The 24,984-nt window shown below is 36.9% G+C and overlaps 1 protein-coding gene across 10 annotated transcripts; it reads left to right on the forward strand.

Annotated features, from left to right (window-relative positions):
* The first annotated feature begins 552 nt into the window (after positions 1 to 552).
* cdc14b (cell division cycle 14B) lies at positions 553 to 23,923 on the forward strand. Of its 10 annotated transcripts, none has more exons than XM_069187277.1 (16): positions 553 to 970; positions 6,363 to 6,453; positions 6,803 to 6,878; positions 7,523 to 7,615; positions 8,973 to 9,049; positions 9,816 to 9,882; positions 9,977 to 10,039; positions 10,495 to 10,582; positions 12,920 to 13,150; positions 13,282 to 13,420; positions 14,718 to 14,883; positions 15,109 to 15,206; positions 20,147 to 20,194; positions 20,599 to 20,715; positions 21,487 to 21,718; positions 23,020 to 23,923. In XM_069187277.1, the coding sequence occupies exons 1-15, from the start codon at positions 865 to 867 to the stop codon at positions 21,686 to 21,688; spliced, it is 1,662 nt and encodes a 553-aa protein (XP_069043378.1). In that variant the 5' UTR covers positions 553 to 864; the 3' UTR covers positions 21,689 to 21,718; positions 23,020 to 23,923. The 10 variants fall into 10 exon arrangements, 9 of the variants coding, with proteins under 9 accessions (XP_069043378.1, XP_069043379.1, XP_069043381.1 ...); XM_069187278.1 differs by having other exon boundaries at positions 21,505 to 21,718; XM_069187280.1 differs by lacking the exon at positions 21,487 to 21,718 and adding an exon at positions 22,027 to 22,092.
* Positions 23,924 to 24,984: the final 1,061 nt, after the last annotated feature.

Genomic DNA, 24,984 nt, shown 5'->3' on the forward strand with positions numbered 1-24,984 from the left:
CCTTATTGTAAAACTGTATAAGCCGGGGTGCGTGTTTTAACGTACGACCTGTCCTACAATTTGAGCAGCAGTTCAAAGAGGGAATTTGACATGATTTTCCCAGCTGTACAGCCTTCCTCTTACCACAATGTCAAACCTGGACCTCGGGAGAGACAACTTCCACATTAATAACCTTTGCAATTTTTAAAGAGCTATTCTGTTGTGCAAAGTTGCTGTTGCAAATCTCTCTATGCATTTTGTTTCCATAGGTTTACAAAAATAAAAGTATAATACAAAGTTTGATTACAAAAACAAAAAATAATACAGTATTTCCTATGGCTTCATGTGTATGGTATATCATATCACATATGCCCAACCTCTTTATTTATACTTCATCATCAGTATCATTTGAATATTGATAGACAATTGAGTAGACAATAATGAATGGTCCAAAAATGCAGATGAAATCCAAATTGAAAAATTAAAATTATTTATTCTCCCCTCTGGTCTCTTCTTGCGAAGGCGCTCACAAAGTTTTTTTTTTCCCCAAAAAAACGATACTATGCGAAAACGTATACCGTCTGGGTGATGAAGATTAACAGAAATTTATTCTCAACCAAGAAACGTGCATTTTGAGACTGACGTCACGTCAGAAATCCCAATTTGTCTCCTGTGTGAACGCAGTCGGTAGGAGAGGCTCAGGAGTTTGAACCAACCTCGACAAAGAAACGTCACAACGTGCAGAATTGAAGCACAGCTGCTGCAGAGCCGTAACGGCCAGTCGGTGAATCAGACTTCCACCTTGCAAGAGTGCCGTGCCCTGAAGTGTGATTTTAGTACCCCGTGTGGCTTTGAATATGATCCCGAGGCACCTCTGAAATTAACATGAAGCGTAAAAGCGAAAGACGGAGATTGGAGTCGAGGAAGAAGCGTTTTGTGGTCAGACGTGAAGAGGCGGAGCCGAAGTCCGATATTTACATCCGTATCACAGGTAGGAAAGAGAAAATGCTTTCACCTGCGTGCTCTTGTGGTACTGACGGGCTATTTGTGACGGCGAAAGTGTCTTTTATGCGTGTATTTCTGTGCAGTGTCTCTTGTTTGGGACAGCCGCAACCTTGCACATTGGGTGAAAATTTGCTTTTAACCTAAAATGGCGACACCAGGCAGTTTGGCACGGTATTTCAATTGCATTTTAACAAAACCGCAAATCAACCCAATATTAGGCTATTGTTATCCGTCAGGGTCATGTTTGCAAAGTTTACTGTCACTAAATCATCAACGTTTATTATAAACCCTGTACTCTACTGAAATAGCCTGTTTGACTATAAGCAGGTAAATAACACGTTTATCCTACTGCATGCATAGTGTGATACTACGTTTAAAAGGCAATAATGTGAATGAGACCGGTGTGAATTAGTAGTATTATTAAAAGCCCGTTGTTTGTGGACAACATGGACGACTGTGCTTTTGAGGTGTCTCAGTCGAGTTACAAAGTAAAAAATTTGATTGCCATTTTACGTTTTAGATTTAACCGTTTTGCTTGAATGGGAAACTTGTTTTTTTCAAGGCATTGTGAAAACAAAATGAAAGAAACATGTTTTCTTATATGGAAAATAGCAGGACTCCAGCTACTCACTTTAAAGATTTGGACAGCGGTGCCTGTTTCAAATTATATCGCACAGACCTTGATTGTTAAGGCATGCGAACAAATGCACACTTCTCTCAAAAACCTTTTCATGACTCTTAATAAAAGTGGGGTTTTAAGTTCTCCTTTTGATTGGGTTTAGTTTAGATGGTCTGTAACAATTACTGTTGAGAAAACCCCGTTACATTTTCAGCTGCCAAACCTGTTTGAGCATAGTTACTTAGTAAAAAAAAAGTCTGTATTGGCATATGAAGTTATGCTTCGTAGAATGGTAACGAAAAATCTCATTCTAAAGTCCAGGCGATAGTTCCATAGTGCAGAGGTTATCGCTTTTGGAAATCTGCCGCGTTTGCCAAATAATGCGATATTCGAAAATACGTTCCGGATTCAAGACTAGGACAATTGTTCTATAGCCTTGTAACATTTTGGTCTTTGGTTAAATTGAAAAAAGATACTGCCTACTCCCTTTCAATCGACCATCTGTTACATAACTCGAATCTTGCAAAAAACGGTTTGTCACAAATGTATCTTGCTCTGTATCTTAATGCCGACGTTGTCAATAGAAACAATAGGTATAAACCTGAAATATAAAACTCAATATGAGCGAGTGATTAAAAATGTTGTGGATTTTCATTTAGTAGTGTTCAAGCGTGTCTCCTGTCTTTTTAATATTTTCCCGTGGTAAAGAGTACAATGGGAGTGACTGCGGTTATGCTGAATTTGAGGCAGTAATCCGTGGTATTTTTCCTAATTCCTGAGAGAGACCGTACATGACCCTGATAAACTGTTAATATACCCCTCTACGGAGAGAAGAATCCGTTTTTGAGCAGTAAGCTTATCATTCTTTTCAAAGTATTTTGCACCAATGAATCTGGACGGAATAGTGCTGTAAGGAAAAAAAAATAAATTACCATACCAGTGCTGACGACTTGGCATTTGATCATTTCAGTTGTGTTGAGGAGGAGATGCAGTCTGTTTAGATGGAATGACATATATTTATGGTCTGTAAATGAATGTGCTAGAAGCACATTTTACATGGGATTTAACATGGCTCAGTAGTAGATGCTACCCTCCAGTACAATCACCTCTAGGCCATTGGATAAAATACCGAAAATTTAAATATTTTTCTTTCAGTGTGAAAAGCTTCTCCGTTCTGCGCCAACGACTGAGATAGCTGTACGACAATATCGGTAAAGGATCTTCCCAGACACTCCGGAGAATATGATATCAAATAAAGTACAACTTCTTGACAACTTTAATAAAACTTCCTTTTTTTTCTACCGCCAGACGTTTTACAACATACCCTCACTTCGATGTAGGGTCAGTCTCTCCCAGCCCAAAGGTTCCCATTTAAAAAAAACACACAAAAACAATTGCATCTCTGGTGCGGTCTGGTTTATACATGGTTAATAAATATTACATTGTGATGTACAAATGAGCACTTATCTTAAAACATGCATGAAAGAATTAAAGCCCAGTTTCTAGCAGCTCATCACTATGTATTTGTGTCTTTGTTATTGTAAAAGAGTGCACATTTTTCTTTTATTAGCTGATTAGTGTTAGATTACTATTCCTATTAAGAAGACAGACCAATCAAGGTGAGTTTTAAGCAATCACTTCATATTCCATTTAATTTAATTAAACGTAAGGACAGCACAGAAAAATCTTACAGTTCCATTGTGCACATTTCTGCTTTGTGCAAGTTACTGTACTGTCATCTATGTCCACCAAAAAATAAGAACATAAAAAAATCAGCAACGGTTCAAGAAATGTGTGACAATTGTATTTTTAATTGTGACATGGTTGCTCTGTAACTTTTTTTGAATGACTACTTTTTTTTTTGCATCCTTGGAGACTTCAAAATGTGGTAGGCCCATTTAGCCTTGAAATGTGACTTTTGTATTGGCCTTTTGCCTACATGAATTTAACAGTGCACTTAGAAAGAGCGACCGAAAAAGATTTTGTTTTATAAGTAAGCGATTGACTCATCCTGGACTCGCTAGATGTAATCTTTCAGCAAATATTTGCATTTGCTGTTACATGCAGTATGGAAATGCTCTTTTTAACAGATGCGCATATTTACTGAGTGTGTGTCTTTGGGGTTTATTATATTACTGTTTTTGTATGTACTGCATACTGAATTACATCTGGATTCCCTAAAAGATACATGGTGTTGCAATGAAGAGCTGTTTTCACATGGACCAAGAAGTGTTTTTTTTTTGTATTACTACACCATCATGCTTTTGTAAATAGTTATAGTCTGGACAGTGTTTTGTGAAAATCCCAATAGGTTATTCTCCAAGTTAAAGATAAAATGTGCTTGATCATCTCTCATATCCTGAATCCTGCAAGCAATTCGTGCTAAATCCTGTCTGAAGAGGGTAGGCCAAGCTATGAAACAGTTATAGCCATCTTAAAATCCCAATTTAAATTTGCCTGAGGGAAGTGTGAGCTGGGATTCTAGAAAGGTCCACAGTTTATCTCTGCCAAGTTCAGAGCATAATTATTTTCTCCAGCAATGAGGTCTATCTCCGTGTGTAAAACTGTGTCCAGTTATCAGCCAGAAGGAAAATTCCAGTCCGAATTCTCCTGTTTACCGTTCATAAAGCAGTCTTTTTTTCTATTTTTATGTAATCAGCTCAAGTCAGTCCACAAACTCCATTTGTCTAAGAGGCTTACGGCATCGTAGCACGTTTGATAGAGCAGTGAAAGGAAAGGACAATCGGTAAAATGTAAATAGCATAAGATAAACAGGATGTAGCTATGTTAAATGCAAGAATGGGGAAGAGCAGATTTAACTACACAGCTGAGATACAAAGATGGACAGTTTCAGCTCTGTCTGCTGACCAGTACAGTAGTTGACAGCAACACATAAAAATGTGCCCAGAAAACATGGGGTTTCGGTGTGTTAAGTGCCACTTACAATAAAACATTATTTAAAATTAATTGGACAGTTTAACACTGTTATCGACTGACGAACATCGTTTAAAAAGTATAATACCTTTAAATGACTTTGGAATCTGTATTTATCATCGCCGGAAAACTCCACAATCTGCAGACATTTTTTTTTTCCTCGTCTCTGGCAAATATGTCTTTACCAGTTCACCAAACGTTCGCTGCTTATTTTAATAGTTAATGATTACATTGTTCCATTTGACCTAAACGTTGCAGGATAAACATATCCACATAAAACTATTTTCTTCTTTTCAAAAGGCGTTCTTGTTGCGTTATAGTTTACTTACATTTTTTTTTTTACCTGACGTACGTTTGAGTTTGAGCAAACAAAAAAAAAAGCTGAGACTCGCAACAAAGGTATTCGGATCGTATCTCCCTACACGCTTTAATCAATGTGTACACTGGTGTAGCAAGTAGAGTTTTCCATTGGCTGAACAAAGCTTTTCTCCTAGCAACGGCTTGGGCAGCGTTCCAATTAGAATCTTCCATCTCTTTTCCGCAGAACTTGAAATTCCGAACTCTTGTGTCGAGAGATGATTGGCGGGTGAGTCGTGCAACAGTGTATCGTTTGCTGCAGTTATGTCGTCGCCGAGCCAATGGGTGTTATGAGCAGAGGCAGAGGAAGATTAGCTGGGTGGTGCAAGGAGCCAGGAGTTTGAGGGACCTCGAGTACAGACGTTTTTGAGCTGCGCACGGTATCTTTTTTTTCCGCTCTTCTGGACAGAAAAGGGTTGCTTTATTTCGTTTTGTTTCGGTGGGGTTTTTATTTTTTTTCTGCGGAAAAGTTGCAGCGTTATGGCGATCAGGGTTTCACGACAGCCCGACTGAGGAAGTGCACTTTTTAATATCATCTCTCCGAATTAGGGGGGGAGATTTAAAAAACTCTACAGTATACTGTACGGTGCTTGAATATCGATTTTTGCCATTAGATTTTGTATGTTTTTACTAATGTAATATTAGTAACTATTAATGCGACATCCCGTCAATAGAGGTGAATGATTTTCTAGTTTTTTTAAGAAATAATTGACGGTTTAATTAGTACTAGCGCCTAGTTCCTTAATTGCCGTGACCGTTTTTTAACAGTGCAGCCATTAACACGTGCCTTATCGATTAGCATTACCTTTTATTTCGACTTTGTTACTTCTCAAAACGAGGTCTCGGGGGAAATTATTATTTTTTTTAATAAATAGAATGGCGGAGGACAATGTCATGGTAAACGCAATCGATTTCATCAAAGGTGAGTTCAGACTTCACTGTCGTTTTTAATTGTTGATTTGTTGTTGTTGTTGTCTTTGAAAGTCCGCAAAACAGAGCCCTCTCCGCACCTTGCGGCAGATAGATTGAAGTTGTATCAATCACGGTTAAGTGCGGACACATCCCGCTAGGGGCCCGGCGAGAGATCTCCAGATCGGTGTTTTTCCACAGCCACGGAGGGTCGTGTGTGTCTGCGAGGGTACACCTGGGTGCGAGATGAAGATCTTGGCGTGTGAAACGTTAGATGCACGCGTTTCATTTTGACACAAGCCGCAGAAATGCATCCGTTAATAAAGTGTGGGGTGAGGGTGGCTGTCTGTTTTTGTAATGGCAGCTGAATGTGAAATATGCAAATATGCAATTATGTTTTTTTTAAAAAGGCAGGGACGTGATTCCGACGAGGCTCGTCTGACAGCTTGAAATCAACTCATTTCCTTTTTTTTTCCCTTTTGCTTTTGTTGACTGTAGACAAAAAGAAGGGACATTTAAACTATGCTTTTATTTCTAATTTGGTGTCCTCTCTTTGCAGATCAGCTGTATTTTGTCATTCTTCAACAGAAGCCTAAAAGTACCGCAGAGAGGCACTTCTTCTGTATAGATGATGAGCTGTCTTACGAGAAGTGAGTATGATTAGTTTGTGAATTCCTCCTGTTTTCGCTTCAGGGAGGGGAAATTCCAGCCTGTACGTATCAATATTCTGATTTCTCATTTACGTTCATAGGTGATGCATTCAGTGAAGTAAAATTTAATGTAGTATTTAGGCTAGTTTTATTTTCTTGATGGCTTCCTCTGGCATTGTCCATATTGAAAGTATGCAGTAAAGATAATGACAAGCCTAGAACAATCCTCAAGGAACAGCCTCATCTCCTAAAATTGTTTTCTCCCCTTTGCTTGCAAAGAGACTTGTTAGCTGTTACTTAAGTAAATGCTGGAAACACGCTAATGCTTTTCATTATTTTTCATTTGCAGTTTCTATGCAGATTTTGGACCTCTTAACCTGGCGATGTTGTATCGCTTTTGTTGCAAGCTCAATAAGAAATTAAAGGTAAATATATTTTCACGAAGGCTTAGGATTGCTGCGTTGTCGTGCTTGTAGAAGCCTTGGGGTTGACATTTTCACTAAAAGAATCATGTGGATGATAAAAATGTCAAAGCTGAACCAGTACAGTGAACACCAACAACAGCCCTGCACTATACATTTAGGAAGTGTGTTGTCAATAAAAATATACCAGTGTAGTTTCTTTAATGGGAGTTCATCATTTAGAATTAAGTCTCTTCCTCTAAGAAATGCAGTCCCTGGTGTTAAATTGACTGGGAGATTAAGGATGGAAAAATTTGCCGTCTTCGGTTTGATTTTTATTTTACTGCAGTATTACTTTTCTCTCCTACAGTTACCTTTCTTCAAGCTTTGAAAATTCATTTCATTTGTGTTGAACCGAGACAGTAATTGAAACTTAATGCACTGTTTATCTTTTGCGACTTATGGTGACAGAGTCATTATTTCTTTAGTTGTTCTTCTGGGATTCAGTTGAAAGGCTGGAAATATTTAAGTCTTTATGATTTTTTTTATTTTTAATGGGACACATTCTAAACCCCCGTGTTACTGCAGAACATCTCTTAAACTAATAATTTGGCATACCAGCCACTTCCACATTGTAGCTAATGAAGATCTTTTTTTTTTTTAAACAGTCCTTCACGCTCTCGAAAAAGAGAATCATTTTCTATACCTGTGGTGACCAAAAGAAACAAGCCAATGCCGCCTATCTTATAGGTTCTTATGCAGTAAGTATATTTTCCATTTTTTGGGGGGGAGTTTGTGCAGTGATTACCAATATTGGTATTCATTTTAATCAGAAACCATTTTTCTCTAATTCACAAGCAGACTAATAGATCTAGAACTAGCAGAACAGTGATCATCATTTTTATGTTGTCTGAATTATGCTAGTTTAAATAGTGAATGACGTCTATTAGACTTTCTCTGTAGATTGTAAAGGATTTTACTCATCAATTAATCTTGGGGGGGAGCACCAACAAAGCTGATAAAATCACTTGAATGGGGAGCACAATTTATTTTTTCAAATGCGAAAGCTACTACCTGTCCTCCCTACTTTTCCTAATTGCTGTGCCAAATACTAGCATGTAAATAGCACTTGCTGCTATGATGGGATGTTTTAAGAATTTGCCCTTGCTTAGACCTGATGGTTTTCCGTATTTGGCTTGAGTGTTCTCAGATTGCTGATCTTGGTCTGGCCGCCGGAAACGATCCAGTTCACTGGCAGTGCAGACCAGACAGCTGCTAGGCCATAGTGCTGTACAGTAGCTCTGCTGTTCAGCAGCACTTTCCAGACCTCCGAATTAAATTTGTTCCCCCGCAAGATGAAATCAAAATGCAACTTCTTGAAATTTAAAAAAACCTTGTCCGCACACAAACGTGATTAACCTTAATCTTCCCTTTTTTCATTCAGTAGCTTTCCTCCCCCTCCAGGAAAAAAGACTGCACAGACAAATTGCTGTAGCAGATTTCTTTTACTACTGCTCAGACTCTGTGGACTTTAGATCTAAATGTTGGCTTTATTGCTTGTTTGTTTGGCCATGCTCCTGCGTCACACCTTGAATATGAACATCTGATTTCAGAATATTAATCAAAGCTTAATCTTTGTTTTTCTGAAGCTGTTTGTGTACTCGAGGATATTTGACCACAGAACAATTCCTATAATTTTTGTTTTCTGAAACTGGATATATGGCAAATCTTTTGTTGTACTGAAGTCCTAAACTGGTATGAGCCATAACCAATTGAAGCTCTTTCCCAACGAGCATTAATACTTTAGATACAGTTTGTGGATTCCTAATTCATGCCCTTGGGTCTTTTTAATAGGCCTGTGCACAGGGCTACGTCTGAGCCAATAATGTTTAAATAAGCCACGAACTCAAGAGTAGTAGAAAAATAAAGAACAGCCAGAGACATTCATCTCTCAGGGCACTTGTGTCATTTGGATCTCTATCAGTTGCAAATGTTGGGTTTAGAAGATTAAGCATATGGTTGATGTTATTTTCATCTGCCTGATCTCGTCTGCACTCGTTCCTATTTCTTGGACAGCTCAGTTAAACATAATTACTGTTGCCATTTTCTGTTGTTAAGGTAATGCATTTGAAGAGAACCCCTGAAGAAGCCTACAGCCTTTTAGTATCTCGCAACACCACATATTTGCCTTTCAGGTAATTTCCTGTGTCTTTGTGTTTATTTTGTGTAGTTGGGGAAATGCACAGGCTGCAGCTGAAAATGTTAGTACAGGAAAAGCCTGACTATTGGGTTAAGAGCCTTGAACAAAATGTAATATTGTTCAAATAAAAACAATTATAAATGAGAGGAGCCAGTTCAGCTCATCGAGCTCGTTTAGTAGTAGCTATCGGATTCAGTAAACTCGCAGAGGTCATTTGGGAAAGAATCTTCAACAATGTGGCTGAGTAGTTTTCTTAATCAAGTACCTCATGTTCTCGATTTTAGTGTACTTTTACAATGTTTCAACTTGTGTCCTCTGGTTTGTGCTTTGCTGTTTATTCTGGAAAAAAAAATTGTTGGCATTGTCAAAGCGTTTGAGGATTTTGAATATTTATCAACCTCTGACCTTGACTATAAAGGTGCATTTCCTTCAGTCTGGTAGTGAGGTGAAAGATGCCTTGTATGTTAAAATATTACGTCCATGTTGAGATTATTCTTTAAATATTAGTTTTGATTAGAGCTTCTATTCAATTTTTTAATTTTGTTTAGGAAATCTGTGGATTTTTGCCGCTGTCTGGCCGAGTTCTGTTTGCGAAATTGTTTAGTGATTTACAGCAAGGACTTTGCATTTTCTCGATAGGAACTTGCTTTTAAATGTTTTTATAGGAAGAAGTTGAGTTTACAAGTTGCATAGTTATAATTACTCAAAAACATGAGCTACACCAAGATCCTGATTAACTTATGTTCTTTTTATTTTCACAGAGATGCTTCATTTGGCACTTGTTCATACAATTTGCACATCCTTGATTGTCTTAAAGGAATACATAAGGTAAGAATTAAATTGGACGTTGGCATAATGTATATGTGTTTTTGAAATATGTGAAATTCTTATTGCTTATGTGCTTATTCAAAATCTGCCGCAGGCTTTGCAATATGGCTGGCTGGACTTCACCAAATTCGATGTAGAGGAATATGAGCATTATGAGGTACAACTTTTTTTATAAAAGAACAGTCTACACTCTTATTGCTTAGCTTTGGTCTCTAGTAACTCAAAAGATGGGTTTATAATTCCTATTAGTAGCAATGAACTAACTTCTCAATTCTGTTATTTCTTATGATATTGAAACACATTACAATTTCAATGGATGAGTTGCTAGCAGTTCTTAATTGGGTGTTCCTCATCCTTTAAATCTAAAATTAATGTTGCTTTGTGCATAATTAAATCTTCTTTATGGATGCATATTAGAAAATATATGCCAGTTACTCAGTTATAGATTTTTATAATTAACTAAAACGGGGGTATATAAGGAATTTTACATGCAGTGTTTCAAGGCTTGATTTGTGTGGAACATGTCAAAACAGGCTATTCTTAACAGGTAGTTTAAAATTGTTCTAGCTGTCTTGTTCTATAACTCTGTTAACTACTAATATTTTTGCACAGAGAGCAGAAAATGGGGATTTTAATTGGATAATTCCTGGGAAATTTTTGGCCTTCAGTGGACCCCATCCCAAAAGCAAAATTGAAAACGGTATGTTAAGAAAATTATACTGTGATGCCTCTCACTTGATTAAGGCAGTGTAGTTTGTAATATTGATTACATTTTGATATACATGATTAATCCTGGTCTCTGAACATATTGTCCTTCCAATTTTATGGATGCATTGCTGCCATATTGAATCGGTGGTTTCAGGGTTGATGGCGAAGGTCACAGCGGGGGTCTACTACACACAATCCCATTGCACACATCGTGAACTTTTGCTTTTACAGCGGAACTGCAGTCCCGATTTCTCAGACCGCTTATTAAATCTCAGACAAATTTCAAGTTAAGCCCAAAATCCGGAACGTTATGGAAGAGTCGCCACGTGGTCACACGCTCGCATTTGACGAGTGTGTGACCTGCTCACCACGCATCGCAACGTGAGCAGGAAGGGCCTCTTCCAGTCGCCGTCATGGCTGAGGCAATGTGATGTATGAGGGAACAGGTACAGGCGGTGCGGCAGACATTTCGCGGCAGAAATGTTCCAGCGTGATCTGCATGCAGAGTTAGCAGGCAAGTCAGCAAAACGGTCTCGAAATCAAAAGTAATATTTCTGTTGGATTAAGAGAGATGTAAAGGAGTAGGCTTGTCAATAAACTAATGCTACAACATGTCACCGGAAGTTTTGTTGCCTCGTTCTGAATTGCAGAACATGGTGCTACACATACTCTGAAATTTTAAATTAAGTATTTTTAATGTAAATTAGTTGCTGTGTACCTTTTACATTTATTCTGGTTTGAAATGCAGTCATCAATGCTGATTCTTTCTAACGTTAAAATATAAAAATAGCGTTGTAGTTCTCCTTTATTTTTGTTGAATGGGCAGTTTTTCCAATCTGTGCATAGTCCATAAAAGATCAAAGTCTTTTAGGTCTTTGAAGTAACTGTACATCCGTCCGTTTTACAGGTTTTCTCTGTATACTGCGTATCATATGAAAATATAGGAATTCAAGTATTCCATATTAATTAGACCTGTGTCATTTTAGTATTGCTGAAGGATACTTAAAGGGTAAATGTATAAGAGCTTCTGATTGAACCAAGCACTATTGGCAGAAATTGAAAATTTGCAATTAATTTTACATTTTGCAAGTGGTAGTTTGTATAAATTAACTTTTTTTTTAACTTATGAAATGGCACCAAACCAAACCAGGCAATGTTATAGAATTAGATTTTGGATTTGTGCCTGAACTGTATAAGACAATAAACTAAATTTGATATTTACTAGGATTTTTGTAGGTGGACACTTACTGACTTTTATATATATATATTGCTCCCTTCATCAAGAAAGCTACAACGTTTAATGTGTTCAAAACAGATATGCTGCGTGGCCTTTCTTTTCCTTACGGTAGCTAAAGAGATACCAAAGTCAGTACAAAGAATGACTGGCATCTTGCTATGTATGATTTTAATTTCTGCACTGTTGATTATCATTCATTGTATTGAAAGACAGGTGAACTAAAATCCTAGCTAGTTTTTCTAAAATATTTTTTTAGTTTAAGGCACAAACACAATGTAGTATCCAAAGAGCAGCATTCTCTTATTGTGCCATTTGTTGCTTGGGAAGATGGTTGGCTCTGCATTGCATCCTGATGTGTGCACGCGATTACTGATTACTGAATATATCTTTCCTCAAAATGATCCATTTGTTTTTCACTTAAATATTGTTGGTTACAAGATCTTATTGCAGGTGAGTAAAGGTCTGACATGATTTGTCATGGTTTCAGCCTTTACATCAACAAAATTTCAACAAGGATGTGTAGACTTTCGATTATCCACTGTACACCCCAAATTTGGAACCTAGATTCCCCAGACACTTCATGCACGTTTGAGGTATTCCTGACCAATGTTTTGGGCCATGTCAACAGTCCTCACACCCTGCAGGAGTCCAGCAGGCTTCTCTCCAGGTCTTTTGTGTCTCTTGACCCTGGGGGCATGCCACGCTCATTGGGCAAACCCAGTAGCACTGCCACGGGAACTGAACATGGGCTATGTCGCCGATCTCATTGCCTGGTATTGGCCTGTGACTGTAAATGTCCCTTTAACTTAGTGAATGCAGCAAACTGCTGTTCTTCAGCGTCATTAGAATAGGTTGGAGGACTGTGAGTTTATCTGTGTGGTAGCTGGCCAAGCAAACCCAAAAAAAACAGTGCATCATAAATAAATGGACTTGATTTCCATCAAGAATTAATGATGTCTCTTTAGGCATTAACAAAAAAGCATGGCAATATTTTTAGATAGTGATATTTCTCTTGATACCTTGCTCAGAAATTGACTGCTTCACATCTTGACCACAGACTGCTATAATAATTCTTTGTTTTGTTCTACAAAGGTTACCCTCTTCATGCTCCTGAGGCCTACTTTCCTTACTTTAGAAAACACAACATCACTACAGTTATTCGCCTAAACAAGAAAATGTATGATGCCAAGCGGTTTACCGACCTTGGTTTTGAGCATCGCGATCTTTTCTTCGTTGACGGGAGCACACCAAGTGACGGCATAGTCAAGAAGTTCATAAACATCTGTGAGAATGCTGAAGGTGCCATTGCTGTTCATTGCAAAGGTATTGTAAGCCTGCTTTTCAACAGTGCATGAAACAGTGCTTGTTGCCTGAAATTAGCAGATGTCTTCATGATAAAACTGTCTGTGTTTTAAAGCATTCATTTTCATGAAAACTGCAACTCTTCCTTCCAGCTGGGCTTGGCCGAACGGGCACTCTAATCGGATGCTATATGATGAAACACTATCAGCTAACAGCTGCTGAAGCCATTGCCTGGATTAGAATCTGCAGACCAGGTTCAGTCATTGGCCCTCAACAGAATTTTGTGCAAGAGTAAGTTTAAGAGTTTAATTGGTATTTTATTTAGGCAAGGGAGAGATTGCATAACATATCTTACATTTTAAATCTGCAGACATTTTCTCTTAACTAGGCTGCACTCTGAAGGTCAATAAATGCCTAAAAGAGTATGTGGACATTTCAGTTTGTTACTGGCCATAGGACTCAATTTTTGTCCCTGCTGTAAGAAACTAATCTTTATATTCAAATTAGCATGACTAAACTAGACCATAATAAAATATCTATTTGTAAATTTAAGAATTTCAAGAGCATCATGTAATTATATTTGTTAGTTTGCAAAGCAAAAATAAAAAATGGAACTATATATAGTAAAACAAGAAAGCAGGTAGAAAATAACCAATTGTTACAGTTTTGTTCCTTTTAATTTCATCTATAGATTAAGCAATAGGGTAATAAATTGAGTCCAAACTTGTACAAGACAAACGTTTATGTACAATAAAGAACACAACTATTCAGTAATTACACTGTGGCACATACATACTATCTGTATGTTTGGGAGTCAGGAGTCCAACTTCTTATAGGTTTAGAAATCCAGGATTCTGCCCGTGTAATCCAAATACGCATTCATAACACGTTAAACAGGCCAAAGTGCAAACAGCTGATAAAAATGCATATTTCAAGTGCATGAATCTCTCTGCCTAAACATGGATGTTCATAAATGAATGGGAACCAATTTCTAACAATGCATCATTAACATAAGGGAGAATGTTTGTAGCCTGAGGATTCTACTATATAGGAGACCGGAGTCTCCTAGAATCAATTAGACTGCAAGTTCTCTTGTAATAACATTGCCTTGCTAAAGTTTTGTCTCCGAGACTGATCAGAACAAGGATTACTCACAAGGCTCAATATTTGGAGAAAAAGGAGGATGTTTCTTCTTCTCTTCTTGTCCTGCTCGTTTTCCCTGTGTTTATGCTGTGGTTCTTCCGTATGGAAGCTGACTCAGTGACCTCTCTTGGAATTCAGCCAGTCACTGTTGAAAATGTATTCTTAATTATGGGGCTGTCTAGGTGATTTACTGTTTTTGGTTAACCATAATAAATCATTAGGAACATACTTTGATTATCTGTGCCTTATCCTGTGTTTAGTTCACTTAGCCCCATACTATTAAAACCTCTAAACAAAAAACATTCTTAGTCTTCTGAATAGTTCAATCTTGCTGGGAAATGCAAGTGTAACTAAACTTGATAAAATGTATCAAGTGAAAATGTTTGAGGTTTGGTAGACTTATTTCAGTAATCAAAGAATCTTCTAATTTTTCATTCTGGAACAGAAAACAAGAAAGCCTTTGGGCAGAGGGACGTCTCTTCCATGAGAAAATGAAAGAGCAGGAAAATGGAACCAGCAAAATTTCGGTGACGAGAATCCTGTCTGGGGTCGATGATATTTCAATCAATGGTAACAAGAACAGAACATCTGGAAAACTGGAAACAGAAGTGGTACTATTCTTTTCCTTGTTTTTGTGCTTCGTATTTGGTGTACTAAAATTCTGGGTTGCTGGTACAGACTATTTTGGATGTGCAACTTATTATATTGTGAAATTTCAATATCTGCTTTAGTTCAGAACAGCCTAATTAATGAAAGTAGTTGCAAATTTGAGATTTGACTTGTGAAAGTGTTTTTTTTAATTGAAACTCAGCCTTCTGTTTCTGTTTGCCTTGAAGTATAATGATGAAGAAGAAAGAAACGGTATTACCCAAGGAGACAAACTGCGTGCTTTAAAAAGCAGACGACAGGCCAGAGCTTCCACAGGATCATTCTCGTAAGTGTCTCCCTTGACACCTTCATTTAACGCCACGTCCACGTTTGTTTTAATCAGCGCTCTCCTTTTCCATGCAGGTTCATAAGTTGGGTGGTGGAGAGTTTACTTTCAGGCTTAAAAATGTAATTTAAGAGATGCAGCAAAGTAACAGGGGCATTAAAATAGTCAAAACCCATTTATTTGCATACTTAATGGTGGTTATGAAGTTGGTGACTTTATAATATTACAATAAATTGTGAGGAGTCTGCTTATTTGTAGTGTATCTTCAGATGGAGAAACAGGCCACAGAAACATGGAGGCAGTTACGCTTTTCGAATAAAGTTCCATAGAATATACCTGATGCTGAACGGTCAATAAACGGTTAATTTGTTCTGTCTAATAAGGCTGATGTAAAGCGTATACCTAGCAAAAGCTACGTCTCTGATAGCTGGCCTCTAGTCAGCTGCTGGAGATTTTGTCCAGTAACGGACACAAAAACAGCATAGTTTATCACCGTATCTTCAACAGTCTTACTGATTTCACACCCACCCTGTTGACACTAATCAGTATGTTATTTTTTTGGCACAAACATGAATGCAATGGCGCAATCTGGTGTGCCTGAAAATAGTTAACTAAAATTGATCAATCTGATATGATTTGTTCTGTAACTTAAAAAAAACGGGCAGATGAATATTGCATTTTCTGTCTCATTTCATTCCATGCTGCCTCATCTTACATGGATCATAGGTTTCTTCATAATGAGAATAGATTTCACTAAAGCAGGCTATAATGAAATTGTTACTTTGTCTTGCTGATATTAAAATTGATCATTTCCTCTAAAAATAAACCTGTTTCCAATGTATCTGCAGTGAAGCATTTTAAGCCTCATGGTAAACTTTATTCCCCAGTCCCTTAAATAAATGGCAGTGGGTCAAATGCCCTGTCATCAGCATATTGCACAGCTTGCTCATACCATGGCAAAATCTGTGTCAAAACTGTGATTATGGCATTGAAAATCATTTTATTACACAACAGGCAAACAGTAGTAAAATGCTGCAGTCTCCTCAGTGCTATCTGGGCTGAATGTTGTCTCACATTGAAAAGATAACACAGCTTTCTGCAGTGGTGACTGTGAGGAAAATAAAATATGTGTTTCCAAGGTAAGCAACCTTTTCTTGAATACATTGCCTGATGATTTTAATGTAGATTTGTTCTTAATTTTTCTGAGGGGTTATGTATAGCCTGTGATTTTCACAAAATGACAGATTGACATTGACAAGTATACTGATCATGTGTTCTGTGAGAACTTCTTTTCTTTTAGAGATTGCTATGCTGTACACTAGAAGAATGACTTTAATTTTGTAACATCACATCAAATATTTGAATATAATCGTGACAAAATCATTCAAGACATTTATCCTTCTCTCTACCCCTAATATCAAGTAATTCTAAGAGTGTGGCTGTCTAAACCACAAGCACGTCAATAGTATTTGCGCCTCTACGTTCAGTGTGATGGAACACTTGAACTTAATAAAAACTGAGACGTGACAGCTGGGTGTTGTGGGCACATAAGTGTATTCTTTGTTTAAATATGTACTACACTATGCTAACATTGATTGTAGAAGCATATTCTAAGTATAATAATCCAAAAGGCAGCTGTATGTTTTCTTAACTGTCATATGGACCTTTTTCATTCTTTAGTTTTTGTCCTTATAATGTATAAAAAGCAATAGGTATGAATGGAGAGCATACTGTGCAACACGTTTCTGCTTATATATGCTACATTTTAACTACTGCAAACATTTCTCTTTGCAAATGGGTTTAAAAAATCAATGTGAGATTTAAAACCACTTTTACTTTCTGAATTGCTAGTTGTAATTTGTCTGTTGTTCCTAGAAATTAAATATAACTTTATAAAATTAAACGTTTTGTATTAAAATGTTTGTAATTAAAATTGTGGACCGTCTATTGAGAGGTCTACTTTCCTACATCTGTTTTTTTTCCTGTTGCTGCTGTCAGACATGGCTCTCTGTAAAATAATACAGCACTAATTTGATTTCAAAAGTTTTAGCTCCATTCTATGACTGTAGCTATTTGATACTCCAGGTTGCCATGTACGAGTAGGAATGTCTTAAAGATTCACCAGCCCTTCACCATCCTGTGGTGTGTACAATAGGAAATGTGTGATAGATTTCCATTCCTAGATGCTTCTCATTTAGTTGTAAATTGTCACGGGGGAGAGAGAAAATACAATGTGATATGCAGATAACCGTGAGGGCATGAGCATGGTTACGTTGAAACGGTTTCCTGGATTCTACAGCTTCTATCAAACTTGATGGCTGTCCCCACACTCGTGTCTTTTGCCATGAGAGGTGTAATTACACACTTCTTGTGCCAGGTGTTTTGCTACATTTGATATGACTTTTCCATTCATCCGTAATGTAGGATGAACTTTCTTGAACCACTGCCATCCTGTCAAGAAGAGTTCTGTACTGCACTATATTTCTTCTCATGTGGGGAAAATATATGAAGCGTTTTGAGAACTCATTAGAACATTTTTTAATGAAGGGGTAGAAGCGGCTGCAAAGGATTGAAAAGATGGCTAAAACCCTCTGAGGTCCTTGACGTGTTCTGCCTTTTGCATGACCCTTCAAATAACATCTCGTTGAGCATGGCTTGTTCGTGTATTTGCAGTGTATTGGGCAGCATTGTTCTTTCCAGATTTCATTAATGGCTTGGAAGGTTTTTGCTTCTCCACTCTTTTTTCTTTTATTTCATATTTTTCCCCTCCTTCTAGATGGCTGGTAGCTATGCTGTTCTCTTCACTGTGTAGCATTGTCATCTGGTGGATTGTTTGTGGCTTCCCTTCTCCCATCCTACTTATCTGTCTAGAGGGGTTAGGATTATAGTAATCTCCCTGGAGCCTAACAGGCATCGCCGTAAGTGCTACTCCCATTTCTGTACTTTTGTGGGTCAACAGACTTGGCATTTTAACAATTGGATATTAAAATGTAATGATGCCGACCATTTGCAAAGTGCCGCTAATATTTTAAAACGCAGAAGCAGAACTGAACTCTTTCCCATAGGAACCTGAAAGCGATCATACCTCCGTACATTGTCATCTCACTGAAGCCTGAGCTGCGAAAACAGCTGTTTTCATTTTCAGATGCATGTGGGAGCAAGTAGGCATGCTCAAGAAGAAAATAAATTGTGGAAACTAAAATGTAACCTGGCTGATGTTCAGGAGAGAATTTGGCCTTGCTCGCTTGTTTCGATGTTCAGATGTGAAGGAGGGTGGAGTCTGACAGATATTACTAGAGTAGATCTAGGACTTAAGAGTACGAAGATGTTCCTAAACAGCAAAATAAGAACACAGTTCAATCAGTCAAGAAATGAAGGATACAAAAAAAGTGCAAGTATTTTGTTTTGTACCATTAAAATAAATTTCTGCTCAGTATTACATGAGCCAAATAACCTGGATGAAGGTGAATACCTCCATTTGCGGATTACGAATTTATTTTAGTTATGCTACTGTTATGTGAAGTGGGCATTGTGTTTTTTGAGATTCCTGCCCCATTTCCAAAATCTCCTTTAAAAGGGGATAATGGCGCTAGCCTAATGATGATATCGAGCTCCATTCATGTATTTCATATTTGTAGTAGGGTCAGTTTCAGACTAGTGCTGAGAAATTCTGACAAGTTTAGAGTGAAGAACTGTTTTGTTGACTGATGATATTTACATTGCCCAAGGCACTTGCTCTCTACTTGGAGTGTTAAGGCTGCTTGTTGGCTCAGTTTTTTAGGCCCAAGGGCAATATTCTGTTACACCTGGGTTAGCTCTTTTCAGTGTCAAGTAAACACGGCCTTCTTTGCTTCTTGCAACAGAGGAAAAAAAAGGCAGAATTGTTGCTCGCCTTCCTTTGTGCTGCTTTTCAGTTGCTGCACACAAAGCCAGCCCTGGCTAAGAAAACTGCATTAAGATGCTTTTCTGCAGTTACTATGTTTCTGCTGAACCTACTGAATTTTAATGTGAAACTTTATTTACAGCTTTACTTCAAACTTGTTTGAAATACATTACATTGTACCATTTCATATCACTGTCACTGGACTGTATAGACTTGATATATCTGGTGTTTTTTAAAGTAATTCAGTAATTACCAAGTTAAAGCATAAAACATGGAATAAAGTCTTTAATAATTTTTAAACTATTCCACTGAACATGAGTATCATGTGCGTCTAATTACAAATGTATTTTATTTATCCATATTACTCCTGTTACATGTAATCATTCTCATTAACATGTTCTGTATATCTTCAGTACATGAATGTCTGTCCCATGCATTAAAATTATTCTGTAACTAAGTACAGAATAAGTAAATCTTTAATGGAAGCATTAAGAAGATCTTTGCTCAGTGATAAAAGGTTCCATGCTAAGACCAAATTTTAGTGGGTGTGTCATGTAAAAGCTTGAAATTAAAACATTAAAAGGAGTAAAATGAAGACCGGAATATTTCAACTATTATTCTTGAGGAATAATACAGATCCGTTCGGAAAGTCCGTGTTGCTATTTTCATGTTTTTATTTACTTAGCAACCAGTTGTAAGTTACATGCTGTTCTAATTTTCCTGTGCTATTGTTTTATCAGCTTTCCATGTGTCTCCAGTCTTAGTGCTCATAGTACTCTTGGGGCTTACGTAGGTGCATGGCATTCAAGTCAGATTGCAAGCTCTAACAGGGGTAAATGTCTGCAGCTCTTCTTTGGGATTGCCAGTGGTTGAGGAATACTACAACATTTGCATACCATTTCATTAAGAAAATGCTGAAGGGATCTTTTCGTCAGTCTTGACTATTAATCGGTTATTTTGTACATTGTTTTGAGACACCTGCTGTCACAAGCTTATTTAAGTTTAGACAGTGAATGTATTGATGGGGTGCTGTAATATGTTAATGCTTGTTTTTCAGATTGGAAGAGAACAAAATTCATACTCGGTCATCATCGCAGTCATTTAGGTATGTTTGTAATCAAATATTTTTATAAACAAATTTTCAAATAAAAAAAACTTGAGTATTTCGATTATTTCACACAAGAAGGCTTTTGTTACATTTTTATAATTTAGTTTTTTTTCCTCGTTTTAACGTTTTTCATATTTGGTATTAATGTTTTCTTGTCTTGCTCCGGTAATTGTTTAAAAATCCTGTAAAATGCAGTATTTTGATTTTGGCATTCTATGCTGCAATCCCCAAACCTGGAACTCCCTTATCTAAACATTCAATTTCCCGCTGCTCCCTGCAGACAGACCACTGTTATCTCATTCTTTCCTATTTCACCTTTATCATCAAAGCGATGAAAATGATTTTGTTCTTTGCAGTTTTTCTAATGTCGTACTTAAAACTGGTCAATCTTTTCAATCTAGGATTATTTTGCAGTCCAGTGTGCAGAGCTGTAAGCCTGTAAAATCACCAAGCCTGTCAAACAGCACAGATGCTAGAAAAAGGACTAGGTCTACAATGGGATATGATGGTTTGGGGAGGTCAGTGATGTTTTTCATTGATAGCCTTCTAATGTAATTTTCTGGTCATAAAGTCTTATATTCCCTAATTTAAACCCGTAAAATGATTTATTTCAGGGGCATTCTGTGGCAGGACCTTTTATTCTGGTCCTGCCTGTCTCAAATTTAAAAGTGGATGTTTTGGATCATATTCAGGATTGACTTCTGGTATGCATTATGCAGTTTTGAGTATAGTTTTTGCATGGCTATCTGAAATTGTTTTCATTGGTATTAAAACTTTGGAAAAAACAGATTGCTTTTGATAAAATTACAGTAAATGACTCTTGGCTACATCACATTTTTTGCTGATTTGCACATATTGTAGCTATTATAACTACAGATGTATTTGAATTGTACAGGGTAGGTATTAATTTACCAATGTGAAACATCTAAGGCTTTGCTCAATGTTTGCTACTTTAGATACCATTTATGGCACATCTTTATATGCTGCATTAGGTTTTGAAAGAAAAAATAAATCAAGAAATACATCTGTTCTGCAATGTATTCTTGAACCTGAAATGCATTTATCAGTTAAAATATTAATGCTTTCAAAAAATAATGGTAATCTTTCATGTGACAAGTTATTTTTTCATTTGATCCGTAAATATATTTGCAGTAATTTTGGCTCTTGAGTAACACATTTGTTTTTTATCAAACTTGTTATGTTTTCATAGTTAAAGCCAGTGTTTGAAGCAAACTCAACAGAGCAATAGTTTCCAAACATGAATTAACCATGTCTTCCTTCTGTAACAGCCAATTGTTAAATTCTAGGCTAGCCAGATCCCTAGGCAACTTGCATGTAGTGACTAATGACCAGGATCCAATCCAGAAAGAGGCCATTTCAGGCTCTAAAGTTGTAAGCAAAGCAGACAACCAGATGAACAACCTAAATGCCATTAACAACAACCACAACCCTCAGAAGGCAGACTCAGATAGCCTCTCCACCATCTCCTAAAGTGCTTGGTGCTTCAGTCATTCTCACACAGTAAGTGTGTACCTCTTAATTGGTTTCAAAACAGCTCTTTCATTTTTCAGGATAAATTAACTATCCCTTCTTTCCCCCTGCTCTTCCACTATTGCCTCATACAGCTCTCAGACCTCAACAGAGCTATAGCTTTATTGAATTTGCTCACACTGAGTAATAGGTCCTGGTTTTCTTTTAAAAATGCCACAATTCTGTCTGAAGTGCCACAGAACTGTGTGTTCCACCTCTGCTGCGTGCATTTCTGCCTCATTTCGTTCTTGGCTCCAATAAAGGTTTTGTGTTCTGTCTCGCTCCTTTCCCATTAACAGCCACATTGTTCCAAGGGGAAGGAAGACGCGACGCTCTTTACAGCAAATGCGCTTTATGAGATTATGGTACTTTTGCTTTCTGTCTCTTCTACTTCTTGCTGCTTTCTCCTACTCTGTTAAGCAAAGAAGTGCAAAGCATTGTTAGAACACTGACAATACATTTGCTCCAACATTTACTCTGAAATTGTGCTTTACAGTCCTTTTACTAACCATAATGTTAAAAATAATAATTTTGCACAACCATTGGTGGGTGATAATCCAAAATAAATTGGAGAAAAGTTGTGTATTTTCTTTTTTATTTGACCAAATTCCATGAGTAACTATGAAGTGGAATACATCTTGTTGTAACTGTTCTTTTTAATGGACTGGAATTCCGCTATCTGTACTGGAGAGTCCACATGAACAAACCAATGCCTTAGGCTCAGTGGTACAAGCCACTTTTGTACAGATTGAATATTTGAATTAATGAATACAGATACTTCATCTATGTTGGTAATAGTAGCTTAATGGTATTTATAAAGGTTTGATTTTCATTTCCATAATAGTTCATTTTTTTAGAATGGATTATCCAAGAATTCCAAATAAGTCTGTGCAAATTCTTCTAGTGTTAGTATCTTCAAGAAAAACAACTCGTTTAGTTTCCATTCTTTCAAACTATAACTGTATTGTACAGATTACAAGAAATTATTTGTTTTCAAGATTAAAATTTCAGGACAGGCCAGAAAATTATGAATGGAGGGTGTATCTAAAATTGAGAGAAATGCTTCAGAACTTAAAATAAGCAAATTCTGGGGCTGGGCTTCTTTTCTCTTAGGCCCATGAGAAAGACCTGTGCGAGAGAAAATTTCATTGCATAGTAGGCTGCACACATTTCAGAAGTATTTGTCTACATCAAAGGGTGGAAAGTTGGGGGGGCTTTTACAAATTTGCATGAACATTTTATTTTCCTTGTTAGAGGTCTGACTGTTTGTTTTTTTTTTGTTGTTCCCCCAGTCATTCCGTACCTAAAGCAAGAGCTCCGCTGCTTCGCTGAAAAGGAACAGCAGTGTCTTTGCTGGGAACACCTTGGAGGCAGTGAGCAGTACACCGCAAGCAGCTCAATGTCTCTGCGTGTCTGGTACACTGTACTTCTTACAGCAAGGGCTAACCTCCTAATACAAAGTCAAGGACATTTGCTTAACCATGAATAGTTTTATATCTGATAAACTGGGGAAAATGGACAAACTGAATAGAAAGCTTTATTCGGTGAGGTTTAACTTTCACACGTGGCGCGTTTTCAACTTTCAACAATGCTAAGAATGTGCAGTGTTTAGCCTGGGCTTTGGAAATCGGAGCTTACTTCCATTGTACAGGGGACCAATTGTGATGGCAATCATCATATTGCTTTAATTCCTTTAAAATCATGTGATGACTGTAGTGTGCAGAAAAGTATAACTATTAAATGTGGCATGCCCGTAACTTTGATATATCTGTGAGATGCATCACACTTCAGATATTTTCTGATATTGCTGCATCAGTTCATTTTAGGCCTTTACTGTCATTGTGACTAAAACTGAATCTTTACACCAGTTTCAGCTTTCCGTAAAGTATTTGAAATTTATACTGTATATAAGTAAACCTTTCATATATTTACAAAACATAATCCCAGATCTTGTAATTTTTTATATTCAAATATTTATATTTGGTACTCAGATTTTTAGATTTGGATCAAGATTGAGTTTTATTTTGATGGTGAGTCTTTTCTTTCAGTTGTTGAAAGTATGTACATTTAAATCATGTAACTTCATTGTATAGAATAATTTTCATTTGTTTTCTGAACCATGTATTTCCATTTTTTACAATGTATACATTATCACTGGTATTATTGATTATTGCAATAAAATCCTCATGGTCATATTTGATTTTTAACAATGTAGTCAAGTTGTTTTTAAATCTGACATTTTAAAGCTGAAAATTATTTTTTTTAAAAACTCAACAAAATCTGACAATCCTTAAAAAATGGCACTGGGTTATGTATTTTACAAGTTCTGTTCAATCTTATGTTTTCACTTTCTGACCCATTTATGCCATTCAAACTAGTTTACATTTCTTATTAATTCTCATCCCAGAATGAATGTTTTCTTTTGTGAATTTAGCAGGACTTTATTTTTATGCTTCTGGGACTCAGTTGTGCTTCATAATCTTAATTTTTCTTTCAAATGCCTACACTCAATTCCCAAAGCCACTTTTAATCCAGTTTTATCAATAGCATACCCATCTTTAAACCAAAAGGTTAAAGAAGCTGTCATTTCTATCATCTGAATCTACATGTATCTCACATTTTCACTGTTGCTACCAGTCTCGATGTTAGTTACATAAGATACCACTGCAGTAAACTAAAGCTGTGGAACCATAAGGTCAGAGAGAGAACTGTAAACAGGGTAGTCAGTGTAATGCTTATAATCTTATAATGATTGGGAGTGTCTATGTAATGTATTTGATTATGCTTTTTAGTTAAAAGAAATCTGGTCTTTCAGTGCTAGGCTTCTTCACTGGGTAGATCACTTGCTTCTTGACCACAGTGAAATTTTTCCAGGTCTTTAGAAATTGATCTGATACTTGCCTACATAAAACCTACTGGATTGGGTACCTCAAAATAGAGCAGTTGTGGGGAGAAGCTGATGTTTAAGAGACTTCACATTTTGAAGACTTTTTGGCCTTGATAAATCTGTTTGAACATGTTAATTGATTGAGCAGATATTACAGTTTAACAGTTTCTGGAGGAAAGAAAGGCCTAGTTCAATGCATGAGCATATCTAGTTTCAAGGTAGTTGGCTAACCAGTTTCCTTAATGTCTAGAAGAATACAAGCGAGTGTTATGATAAAGAACAAGGAGAATAAGCAGGATAGCCAACAGACATCTTAAATTTTGATATGAGGTTAAGGCCTTTGTTGGTCATATGCCAAATCATGATATTA

Source organism: Lepisosteus oculatus, chromosome 3, assembly GCF_040954835.1.
Source record: "Lepisosteus oculatus isolate fLepOcu1 chromosome 3, fLepOcu1.hap2, whole genome shotgun sequence".
NCBI classification, from domain to species: Eukaryota; Metazoa; Chordata; class Actinopteri; order Semionotiformes; family Lepisosteidae; genus Lepisosteus; species Lepisosteus oculatus.